Source organism: Chiloscyllium plagiosum, chromosome 17 (genome assembly GCF_004010195.1).
Source record: "Chiloscyllium plagiosum isolate BGI_BamShark_2017 chromosome 17, ASM401019v2, whole genome shotgun sequence".
NCBI lineage: Eukaryota > Metazoa > Chordata > Chondrichthyes > Orectolobiformes > Hemiscylliidae > Chiloscyllium > Chiloscyllium plagiosum.
This window is the reverse complement of record NC_057726.1, coordinates 1,201,022-1,214,314: the sequence shown is the minus strand read 5'-3', so window position 1 is coordinate 1,214,314 and position 13,293 is coordinate 1,201,022. Positions and strand designations below refer to the sequence as shown.

Here is a 13,293-nt window from a genome sequence, read left to right as displayed (position 1 = left end):
AGATCCTGTTGTAATCTGAGGTAACCTTCTTCGCTGTCCACGACACCTGCAATTTTGGTGTCATCTGCAAACTTACTAACTCTACCTCTTATGCTTGCATCCAAATCATTTATGTAAATGATGAAAAGTAGTGGACCCAGCACCAATCCTTGTGGCACTCCACTGGTCACAGGTCTCCAGTCTGAAAAACAACCCTCCACCACCACCCTATGTCTTCTACCTTTGAGCCAGTTCTGTATCCAAATGGCTCGATCTTGTATTCTGAGAGATCTAACCTTGCTAATCAGTCTCCCAGGGGGAACCTTGTCGTACGCCTTACTGAAATCCATATAGATCACATCTACGGCTCTGCCCTCATCAATCCTCTTTGTTACTTCTTCAAAAAACTCAGTCAAGTTTGTGAGACATGATTTACCACGCACAAAGCCATGTTTACTAGCCCTAATCAGTCCTTGCCTTTCCGAATACATGTACATCCTGTCCCTCAGGATTCCCTCCAACAACTTGCCCACCACCGATGTCAGGCTCACCAGTCTATAGTTCCCTGGCTTGTCCTTACCACCCTTCTTAAACAGTGGCACCACGTTAGCCAATCTCCAGTCTTCCAGCACCTCACCTGTGACTATCGATGATACAAATATCGCAACAAGAGGCCCAGCAATCACTTCCCTAGCTTCCCACAGAGGTCTAGGGTACACCTGATCAGTTCCTGGGGATTTATCCACCTTTATGCGTTTCAAGACATCCAGAACTTCCTCCTCTGTAATATAGACATTTTTCAAGGTGTCACTGTCTATTTCCCCACATTCTATATCTTCCATATCCTTTTCCACAGTAAATGATGATGCAAAATACTCGTTTAGTATCTCTCCCATTTTCTGCGGCTTCACACAAAGGCCGTCTTGCTGATTGGTGAGGGGCCCTATTCTCTCCCTAGTTACACTTTTGTCCTTAATGTATTTGTAGAAACAATTTGGATTCTCCTTAATTCTATTTGCCAAAGCTATCTCATGTCACCTTTTTGCCCTCCTGATTTCCCTCTTAAGTATACTCCTACTGCCTTTATACTCTTAAGGATTCACTCGATCTATCCTGTCTATACCTGACATATGCTTCCTTCTTTTTCTTAACCAAACCCTCAATTTCTTTAGTCATTCTTTACCTACCAGCCTTCCCTTTCACCCTGACAGGAATATACTTTCTCTGGATTCTCGTTATCTCATTTCTGAAGGCTTCCTATTTTCCAGCCATCCCTTTACCTGCAAACATATGCCCCCAGTCAGCTTTTGAAAGTTCTTGCCTAATACTGTCAAAATTGGCCTTTTTCCAATTTAGAACTTCAACTTTTAGATCTGGTCTATCCTTTTCCATCACTATTTTAAATCTAATAGAATTATAGACGCTGGCCCCAAAGTACTCCCCCACTGACACCCTGCCCTGTCTTATTTCCCAAGAGTAGGCCAAGTTTTGCACTTTCTCTAGCAGGTACATCCACACATTGAATCAGAAAATTTTCTTGTACGCACATAACAAATTCCTCTCCATCTAAACCCTTAACACTATGGCAGTCCCAGTCTATGTTTGGAAAGTTAAAATCCCCAACCATAACCACGCTATTTATTCTTACAGATAGCTGAGACCTCCTTACAAGTTTGTTTCTCCATTTTCCTCTGACTATTAGGGGGTCTATAATACAATCCCAATAAGGTGATCATCCCTTTTTTATTTCTCAGTTCCACCAAATAACTTTCCTGGATGTATTTCCAGGAATATCCTCCCTCAGTACAGCTGTAATGCCATCCCTTATCAAAAATGCCACCTTCCCCCCCCCCCCCCTCCTCTCTTGCCTTCTTTTCTATCCTTCCTGTAGCATTTGTATCTTGGAACATTAAGCTGCCAGTCCTGCTCATCCCTCAGTTCTAGCAAATGTCCCTGCCAGTATATTAGTCCCCTTCCAATTTAGGTGCAATCCGTCCTTCTTGTACAGATCACTTCTACCCCAAAAGAGATTCCAATGATCCAAAAATGTGAATCCTTCTCCCATACACCAGCTCCTCAGCCATGCATTCATCTGCTCTATCCTCCTATTCCTGCCCTCACTAGTTCGTAACACCGGGAATAATCTAGACAATACTACTCTTGAGGACCTCCTTTTTAAATTTCTGCCTAACTCTCTGTAATCTCCCTTCAGAATCTCAACCTTTCCCCTTCCTATGTCATTGGTTCCAATGTGGACAATGACCTCTTGCTGCCCCCCTCTCCCCCGTGAGAACATTCTGCACCCTCTCTGAGACATCCTTGATCCTGACACCAGGGAAACAACACACCATTCTGCTTTTTCTCTGCTGGCCACAGAAACGTCCGTCTGTACCTCGGACTGGAGAATCCCCTCACACAATTGATCTCTTCTCCAAACTGGAACATTTAAGACCGTAACATGTAGGAGCAGAAGTAGGCCATTCAGCCCATTTAGTCTGGCACAACGTCAAGGGAAATGAGCAGGCAAACACTAGGTCTGCTAGAAACACACTAATCATATTAATAAAGTTAAAAAAAATTACATCCCTCATTTGACTGGGCTGATAATAGGGAGTGTACATATACACATTTCTGGAGTAACAGGTGGAGCTTGGCTTGGAATCTCCATTTGCAGAAGGATCAAATTCCGGGAAGGGGAATTTCAATCTGGGATGTACGAATTACTTCTGGGCTTGAAAATCAATCAAGTTTTAGACATTTTTAATCAACCTGTTCAGAGATATTATGATCCAACTCTGGAGCAGATGTGACCTTGGCCTTTTAGGGACACCACCACTGTGTCAGGGAAAACCTACATCAGGTTTTCTGCTCATCCGGAGCTAATGTACTCGTGACAAATTGTGTAAAATTTGTGGATAACCTGCTTTTCATTGCTCTGCTTATGGAAATTTATGAATTAGTTTAATGAAAATTTTTGGAAAGATTTTTTATAGTTTGCATCGTTACTTCACATTGACTAGTTCAGACAGAATCATTAATCAGAACAACAGTGTTTTATAACCAAACTATTAGAGAGAACACACTTTAATTTACTCATGGGGTAGTTAAAGCTAAGTGTATGTGAACTAGTGATAGAGGTTGTAGATAATTTGAAACAGAACCATGAATTACACTGTGACTTCCTGTAATATGTGCTCAATTTACTTGCAATCTGTGATTATTAATTTGTGAAATGATTTTGTTTACTAATCATGATCTAAGATTTTGTCATATGCATGTAACTGCATGAAATACAATTTCAGTCCAGAATAGTCAGTTTTAGCTTAAGTCTTGCTAGTTTGGGAAATGAAATGATGCACACGACTATTAATGTACATTTCTGAAGGGCATAGTGCTTTGAGAAAGTGCAGGAGGCTGTGATGGATCTAAACTGGAGGTACTTGATACTGACACTAAATGAAATCTCTTCAGCGATGATAACTCAAATCCACCTTAACATCAGATTAGTTGGCATTCTGTCGTCCCACTTTAAATGCAGAAGTTACATGACACCAGGTTATCGTCCAACAGGCTTATTTCAAATCTCACAAGCTTTCAGAACACAGCCCCTTCATCAGGTGGAGGATTAAGGAATCCTTAAAATGTTAGGGAACCTCTTGGGGCTAAAGACCGATAAGTCCCTGGACCTGATGGGGTGTATCCTAGAATATTAAAAGAATTAACTACAGCGATAGAGGATGCACTAGCAGTAATCTTTCAGAAATCCTTAAACATTGGGAAAGTCCCAGAGGGCTGGAAAACTGCCAATGGAATACCTTTATTTAAGAAAGGAAGGAGACAAAAAAAATCAGGATAGGCCAGTTAGCTTAACATCTAGGAAAATATCAGAGTCTAGAATGTAATAACAGGGTATTTAGAAATTCCAAATATGATCAGGGAGAGTCCACGTAGCTTCATGTAGTAAAAATCATGCCTAACAAAGTTTACAATTCTTTAAGGAGGTAACAAGTAGGATAGATAAAGGGAATGTAATGTAATATTTAGATTTAGATTAGATTACTTACAGTGTGGAAACCGGCCCTTCGGCCCAACAAGTCCACACCGACCCTCCGAAGAGCAACCCACCCAGACCCATTCATTTACCCCTTCACCTAACACTACGGGCAATTTAGCATGGCCAATTCACCTGACCTGCACATGTTTGGACTGTGGGAGGAAATTGGAGCACCCGGAGGAAACCCACGCAGACACGGGGAGAACGTGCAAACTCCACACAGACAGTTGCCTGAGGTGGGAATTGAACCTGGGTCTCTGGCGCTGTGAGGCAGCAGTGCTAACCACTGTATATTGAGATTTTCAGAAGTCGTTTGATAAGGTATCACATATAGGGCGATTTAATAAGAGCCCATGATCATACATTAACATAGATAGAGGACTGGGTGACTAATTGAAGACAAGAGAGTTGGAGTTAGCGGGGCATTTTCGGGATGGCAGCTGTAACTAATGAAGTGCCACAATGATGTGGCCATTGTTGTTTAAAATACATGAATGACTTGGATGACAGAAGTGAATGTGTATTTATCACAAAAATAGTTAGTGATTATGATACAAAGATTCTGCAGAGGCATATAGACATGCAAGCAGGTGGGCAAAAGCATAGCAGAATTTTAAGGCTTTTGATAAGTGTTGCACATGAAGCTGCTAAATAAGATAGCAGCCCATGGTATTAAGGGCAAAATATTTGCATGCATAGAGGATTGATGACTGGCAGAAGGCTTGACTAGTGGAAACATCTTCTCCACGTTCACTCTAACCAGGCCTTTCGGTGTTCTTTAAGCTTCAATCAGATGCCCCCTCGCCCTTCTAAATTCCATAAAGTATAGACCCGGAGTAGGGATAAAGGGGTCTTTTTCAGGAGAGCAGCTGGTGACTGGAGGAGTTCCACAGGATTCATTGTTGGGACCACAACTCCTCAGGTTATATATTAACAATCTGGACAAAAGGACTGAGGCCATTGTTGCTACATTTACAGATGAACCAAAGATAGGCAGAGGAGCAGGTCGTGTTGAGGAAGTGGGGAGACTGCAGAAGGTCTTGTTCAGGCTAGGCGAGTGGACAAAGAAGTGGCAGATAGAATACAGTGTGGGAAAGTGTGAGGTTATGAAATTCGATAGGAAGAATAGGGGTGTCGACTATTTACTAAATGGGAAAAGGTTTTGGAAATCTTGAGTGTAAAGGGATGTAAGAGTCCTAATTCAAGATTCTCTTAAGGTTAACATGCAGCTTCAGTTGGCATTTAGGAAGGCAAATGAATGTTGTCATTTATTTCAAGAGGGCTAGAGTACAAGAGCAGGGATGTACTGCTGAGGCTGTACAAGGCTCTGATCAGACCACATTTGGAATATTGTGAGCAGTTTTGGGTCCCGTATCTGAGGAGAGATGCTGGCATTAGAGGGCGCTCAGAGGAGGTTCACTAGAATGATCTTTGGGATGAAGGGCTTGTCATATGAGGAGTGGTTGAGGACTCTGGGTCTATACTTTATGGAATTTCGAAGGGTGAGGGGGCATCTGATTGAAGCTTAAAGAATACCGAATGACATGGTTAGAGTGAACGTGGAGAAAATGTTTCCACTAGTCAAGCAGACTAAGACCCAGGAGCACAGCCTCGATAAAGGAGCAACCTTTTAGAATGGAGATGAGGAATTCCTTCAGCCAAAGTATACTTAATCTGTGGAAGTCATGGCCTTCCCAGCCCTCTGTGGCAAAGTCATTGAATGTATTTAAAACAGAAATAGATAGGTTCTGAATTGGTAAGGGGCTTAGGGATTATGGGGAGAAGGCAGGAGAATGTGATTGAGAAACAGATCAGCCATGATCGAATGGTGGAGCAGATTCGACGGGCTGAAAGGTGTAATTCTGCCCCTGTGTCCTTTAGTTTTGGGAGAAGCTCAGTCAGGATCACTTCTCAAGGTGCAGCAAGATCAAAAAAAGTCCAGCCTCCTTTAAAAGCAAACATATCAGAGGCTGAGAGAGAATATGAGAAGAAATCCTGAGGTAGCACCTTGTCCAAATTAAGTCATCTGTAGTATCCTGCTCAAAGTCACCCAAGAACAAGTCATCCTGAGTACTGCCATACCTGCAAATAATGAACAGTGTCAGCTTTACCATGACAGACAAATGACATCACCTTGCAGTGCCCCATTCACTGGATTGGGAAAATGAACCCCATAGCCGCCTTCTTCTGCTTACCCGTGAAATCGAACAGTTTATATTAAATTGACAATGTTGTTTCTTACAAAGTTTATTTTTTCACCAATTGGCCAATTCCCTGGTATGTTATGATTCTCCTCACTATTTACTGTCTTGCCAATTTTTGTGAAATCTGCAAACTACAAAATTGAGCTCATGTACCCAAATCCAGGTAATTTATGTGACCAAAATCATCTTTGTGGGGTTCCACTGCATCCTTTTTTTCCAGCCATTATTGTTTGGAATAAGAGTCCTTTTCCATGAGTTGGAATGTTGTCATTTCTCTCTGGATTGTCTGGGAAAGCTGTCATGCTGTCCATGTGATCTGGGAAACTGTTTTCCTGTCTAATGAGTTGGAATGTCCCCTTACACTGTCAGTCTTCGCATAGGATGGGTCAGCAACTATCTTTTGTATTGTGCAGTCCTAATCATTTCCTGGAATTACATTATTGACTTCATATCATAATCCCCTTACTATTCTACAGTACAATAAGCTGATGTTCAAAATGTAATAGCAAACTTCCAAACATTGTACTTTCAGGGTTAGCAGCAGTCTGTACCACACTGACCAGCTGACAGTTCAGAACCAGCAGCAACTTTTCTTGGCTATTTCCTCAGCTGGAGTAAGAATTTAATTAATCTGCTGCAGAGATGGTGTAAGTTCAATTTGATTGGTAACAGGACAGGGGTCATGAGTAAAAACACTTCCAAATTATATAACCAATGAGCTAGTCAGCTGTATTGAAGAAAATATCAATTTTCAACTTCCAGTTGTGTTCTAATGGCATTTATTTCAATGACAACATGACCCTATTCCTTTGAGGTGGGTCTGTTCACAGAATTTCACAAACACAGCCTGAAATGCACAGGCAACTGGAAGTGTTAGAGCATTCTCTCAGGTTTGCTTTTACATGATTCGAGGAGTTTGGAGAAGAAAGGGGACAATTACATGATTCCATCATTTCCTGCTGTGATTAAACTGATTGGACTGCTCTGTGTTCAAGTACCTTCCATTAACAGGTTAAATGGTTCTGCCTTCAATTCAAGATAAAGATTTTCCCTTTGGACAGTCACAGCATGGATTAACAAAAGGCAGGTCTTCCTTAACTTATTTACTGGAATTCCACAAAGACATCATGAGCACAATGGACAACAGGGACCCAGTAGATTTCCAAAAGGCATTCAACAAGGTGCTGGACAAAAGGCTGCTGTATGAGATAAAGATGCATGGCGTTACGGGTAATGTATTAGCATAGATAGAGGATTGGTTAGCGGGAAGGGAAGAGTTGGGATAAATGAGTGCTTTTCTGGATGGCAATCAGTGACTAGTGGTGTGCCTCAGGGATTGGAACTGCAATTATTCACAATTTATGTAGATGATTTGAAGTTGGGGACTACGTGTAGTGTGTCAAAGTTTGCAGATGACATAAGATGAGTGGTAGAGCAAAGTGTGCAGAGGACTGTGAGCGTTTGCAGAGGAGCGTGGTTTAAGTGAGTGAACAAAGGTCTGGCAGATGGAATACAATGTTAGTAAATGTGAAGTCATCCATTTTGGTTGGAATAACAGTAAAAGGACTATTACTTGAATGTTAAAAATTTGCAGCATGTTGCTATGCAGAGGGACCTGGGTGTCCTTGTGCATGAAGGTTGGTCTGCAGGTGCAACAAATAATCAAGAAGGCAAATGGTATGTTGTCCTTCATTGCTAAAGGGATTGAGTTTAAAAGCAGGCATGTAATGTTGCAGCTGTAGAGGGTGCTGGTGAGGCCACACCTGGAGTACTGCATGCAGTTTTGGTCTCCTTAATTGAGAAAGGATGTTCTGGCAGTAGAGGGGATGCAGAGGGGGTTCACTAGGTTGATTCCGAAATTGAGGGAAATAGCTTATGAGGAGCGACCAAGTAGACTGGGATTATATTCATTGGAATTAAGAAAAATGAAGGGGGATCTGAGGGAAACATATAAAATTATGAAGGGAATAGATAGGATTGAAATAGAAGAATGTTTCCACTGGTGGGTGAAAGTAGGACAAGAGGGCATAGCCTCAAAATTAGGGGGAGCAAAAGGAACATCCAGAGGGTTGTGAATCTGTGGAAGTCCCTGCCCAGTGAAGTGGTTGAGGTTTCATTATTGAATTTTTGAACAGTAAAGGAATTGAGGGTTATGGCGAGAGTGCGGATAAGTGGAGCTGAGGTCACAAAAAGATCAGCCATGATCCTACTGAATGTCAGAGTGAGTTCAAAGGGCCAGATGACTTACTCCTGCTCCTGGTTCTTATGTCCTTATCTGCTGGTTATCTGGAAAGGTGTATAAATCCAGATAACCAAGCTTCAGTCCCTCTGACAGGTTTATTCTATGATAATCCCAATGTGCTTTGGAACTGATTTTTTTTTCCCTGTTCTCACTCAGCATTAACAAACCACACTGAATTCAATAAACTTTGTTTGTGATTCAACCTCACACAAAAGTGATGCAAACAGATCACATCTGATCAAAGAAAGCCAACAGTGTATCCTGCAGATGATAAGAAAATAGTTTTATTGCATCTTCCACTTCCCTGACATATACTAACTTCAAATGCTGAAGCTCTTAATTTGCAGAATAGAGGGGTATTTACGCAGTGATACGCACACACTTGTACAACAGTAGAGGATGTGACTATGTCCTGGCTCTGTGCCTGTTTTCTGTAGAGGTCACAGCATTTTGCAGGGATAGTGTTTATTGTCTGTTTGTTTATAGGGGACACAGTGTGTTATAGGGATGGGGTTTACTGTCTGTGTTTGTTTATAGGGGACACGGTGTGTTATAGGGATGGGGTTTACTGTCTGTGTTTGTTTATAGGGGACACGGTGTGTTAATAGGGATGGGGTTTACTGTCTGTGTTTGTTTATAGGGGACACGGTGTGTTATAGGGACGGGGTTTATTGGATCCTGGGTCGCAGCTCTGTCGATATCATTAAGAGTGGAGGACACAAGATCAGCGCCCTGGATGTTGAGTGCCATCTTCTGGGACATCCACATATTTCAGGTTTGAAATATCAGAATAATATATGAATCTGATTTTCGTTGCTGCTTTCCTTGCTATTTGATATTTTTCACTTGGTTACACGTTCCGGTATACCATCCCAGTGCAGTCAACACCACCATCTGCCTCTTTACCTCACACACACCCACATATCCCCACCACTGTCTCTCTCTCTCTCTCTCTCTCACTTTCTGTTTCTCTCACAAAGGCCTTTTCACTCTCTATCACACACGCACACCCTCTCTGCCCCACTGCACCCTCCCTCTGATGTGAAGGTACTCCTCCACAATAGCACCCAACAATGCCTTCTCAGCATCAAGGAAGCTAACCTTCTATCCCTGGACTCCATATACACCTCTCGTTGCCGCCGAAAGGCTGCCAACGTCATCAAAGTAAACAGGGAGGAGGTTGGAAGAAACGGTGCAAGGCTCGTCGAGATTGTGTCTTCATGGAGTCGGGTTGCTTGTGAATGCAGCCCAAAGCGGGTGGTAAACTCCATCTAAGGCTAAATACTGGCACGAGACCGATAGTCAACAAGTACTGTAAGGGAAAGTTGAAAAGAACTTTGAAGAGAGAGTTCAAGAGGGCGTGAAACCGTTAAGAGGTAAACGGGTGTGGTCCGTGCAGTCTGCCCGGAGGATTCAACTCGGCGGCTCCGGTCGGTCGCGTCGGGGTCTGGCGGATCTCCTCTGCTGGGACCGCTCCCCGCACGGGCAAGGCTGTCGCCGGGCGCATAGAAGTCAATATTTCAGGTGTAACCCTTCTTCAGGACCCACCAGCAGGGTTGCCCAGAAGAAGGATTACACTCAAAACGTTGGCTTCTCCACCTCCTGATGCTGCCTGGCTCACTGTGTTCCCCCAGCCTCCTGGTGCTGCCTGGCTCACTGTGTTCCCCCAGCCTCCTGGTGCTGCCCGGCTCACTGTGTTCCCCCATCCTCCTGATGCTGCCTGGCTCACTGTGTTCCCCCAGCCTCCTGATGCTGCCTGGCTCACTGTGTTCCCCCAGCCTCCTGATGCTGTCTGGCTCACTCTGTTCTTCCAGCCTCCTGATGCTGCCTGGCTTGCTATGTTCTTCCAGCCTCCTTTCTCTCTACTTTGGATTCCAGCATCTGCAATATTTTTGTCTCGTAACATCATCAAATAAATCTTAATTTGCCACCCAGGTAATGCTCTCCTACAACGTCTTCCATCAGCCATGAGATACAGAGGCTTGTACACATGCACTAACACATTCAAGAACAGCTTTTGTCCCGCCATTATTTGTCACAAAGTGAGTTTCTTTTTTCTAGAATCTGTTCCTTTTCTCAAGGATACTATGTCCTTGGTATTTTTCAGAGGGGTCGTAAACACTCTCGGTGCTAATTAGACTGGTTTGGTACAGAGATTAAAGGTATTGAGAGGCCTTTTTGTTTATATGTAAACAGATGAGACTTCAGGCCAGTGGTCATGTGTTAGAAGTGACCTGTATAATGAAAGAGGAGTGGCCAGCTCTCTAGCTGAGCAGTTCAGTCCAGAACTAGTTACGAGTTCAACAGTGAGCTGTGTGGAAACTCACTCTCTCTCTTTCTGCCCTTCTAACTTCAACCTGTAAGCATCTGTTCCTTTTTGTTTACTGCGTTTTAAGGGGGTTTGCTTATTGGGACTGTTGTGAATATTCGGAACAGCATACTTAAGTCTAGTTTGGACAGGCTGAGTTCTGTAGGGGTTCTTTATTCCGTTGTTTGTGTCTCTTTGTGTAATCTTGTGAATAAAGTTTTGTCTGTTGTAAAACCTGGAAGTCAACCTAGCTGCCTCACTCTGGGTAATTTTCACTGTACATTTACTAAAACAAATTGCAAAGTTATAATCTGGACTGCCTGCTTAAGAATGTTTTGAGTGGTCTGGCCCAATCCATATCATATTAGACTGATGCATAGACTCTAACTTCAAATAGTGTTGTTCTTGTTAATGTTGATCTTGCTTCGCACACGTCCTGTGTGGCGTAACCTGTATGCCTCACTCTGTCCAAGTTTTCTTCACCCCACAATCTGTATGTCCTTGCTTACTACAATCTGTCTGTACTGTTCATAAACTACATTTTTCACTGTACTTAGGTACACGTGACAATAAATCAAATCAGATGCCTGCGTTGGACATGGATAGACAAAGTCAGAAGTCATATGACTCCATGTTATAGTCCAAAAGGTTTATTTAAAATCACCTTAAAAAAAATTGTTGGACTTTAACATGGTGTCGTGTGATTTCTTTTTCTCTCACCTTCCAAATTCTCTGTTCCTCCACACTCGGTCTCACATCCCTCCACTCACGTTTTCTCACACTTCTCTCACTGCTTGTAGGTGTAAGTATGGGCCTACATGAATACCGGGTTTAATCGAGGAGGATGAGCAGCAACAAGGTATGGGCAAATTAAAATTTATTTCCCCCTAAGTCTGCTAGTTATTAAATGGGCAGAGATGGCAGTCAGTGGAGTGGTATGGCCTTGTCAGATGTGGGAGATCAGGGAGCAGTCGAGTGTCCTTGGTGACTGTCTACAGGAAGCCTGTCTGGCTGCAACTCCTCTCAGACCACATGGATGGATTGGAGTGGCAGTTAGAAGCACTGAGGAGCATACAGGAGGCAGAGAGAGTGTGATGGATAGCTTCAGGGAGATGATCACACCGCAAGTTCAGTCAGGTAGATGGGTAACCATCGAGAGATGTAGGCTATTTTGGAATTGCCTCCCTAACAGCATAATGTGTCAACCCACTGCAGGTGGACTGCAGGATGTTATAAAATGGGGGTTGACCCCCATCTGAGAACTAAAACCAAAACACCCAAGGAGCAGCACCTCACCCTATAATCTGTAAACGGAGTGTGAACAGTGGGGTAACTTGCTTTTCAGCAACTTCTCGTGGTGAAATAAAATATATCCCTGACATTCACTTTAAAATCAACAAGTAGCACTTTATTTATCTAACTCTATTAGTGAACAAAGTAACCAAACTATTAGCAAAAACGAATAAAACCCTTCTACTTACTAACTATTCCCAAATAAAGCAAGAATCTGATGGTATGCTGTTCCATTAAATATAAATCCCACTCATATATAAAAAAATAGAATTGAATCTCTCGAAATTACAGCCAGGTTCTGTGTCTTCTGGAATGTTCTGTGCCTTCTCCGTCGATTCCTCTGTCAGTAATGCCTTCTCTGTTGTTGGTGCCATTGTTATTGAGATGGTGTTTTCTCTAAGACATAGATGAGGCTGTGACAGCTAGTGTTTCTCTCTCTTGAGAGAGAGAGTGAGAGCGAGGTATGGGCTGTTAGGTCTGGCAGACGGCAGCTTCCTTTGGGATCTTTGTCCAATTGTCCCCTTCTTTTACTCTTGTGCCATATCAATATTTCTTACAATAGGGTTGATTTTATGTTGGCAAAACTTTCAGATTTAAATTTAATAAGTTTTTGGTATCTAAGTAACTGGTTCAAATTGTTTGGCTAAATTTGAAAACCTGTTCTCTTGGTAGAAACTACTGCTTGGTCTGCTAACAGTACAGCCTTTCGATACAAACATTTCAACCCGGGTGCTCTCTGTGCAATTGTAAACTTTCAAGCTGCTGATCACAGACATCCAGTTTAAATCTAAGCACAGAAAAAGCACATGATATTTTAAAGGGGCCACACAATGCTTTCCCAATTTTACAATTCTAACTTCCTGTCTCCCAATCTACAATTACTGTACCCAACTTCACAACAAGGAGTTCAAGAAAGCAGCTCACCACCATCTTCTCAAGGGCAACTAGGGACAGGCAGTGATCGTCAGCAATGCCCACATCCCACAAATGGATTAAAAAAAAGTGAGCTTTCATTGCAAGAGAATTTGAGTCCAGGAGAAAAGTTGTCTTTCTGCCGTTGTAGATAACCTGAGTGAGACCACACCTTTGATTTGATTTATTACTGTCACATGGTACAGTGAAAAGTGTTGTTTTGCAGGCAGGTTGTACTATACAAGTGCTTCAGGGTAACAGAACAAAATTCAATTATATAGTTTGATCTTCTTATCTAAGG

General features: G+C 42.6%; 1 protein-coding gene across 8 annotated transcripts in view; it reads left to right on the top strand.

Annotated features, from left to right (window-relative positions):
- Positions 1-9,295, top strand: part of acsf3 (acyl-CoA synthetase family member 3) — a 71,828-nt gene extending 62,533 nt beyond the window's left edge. For 6 of the 8 annotated variants that reach the window (XM_043706479.1, XM_043706478.1, XM_043706480.1 and 3 more), the window contains exon 8: positions 9,120-9,295. In XM_043706479.1, coding sequence (XP_043562414.1) covers positions 9,120-9,280 — 161 coding nt within the window. In that variant the 3' untranslated portion in view covers positions 9,281-9,295. The other 2 variants (XR_006314063.1, XM_043706484.1) reach the window with 2 other exon arrangements.
- The last annotated feature ends 3,998 nt before the right edge of the window (positions 9,296-13,293 follow it).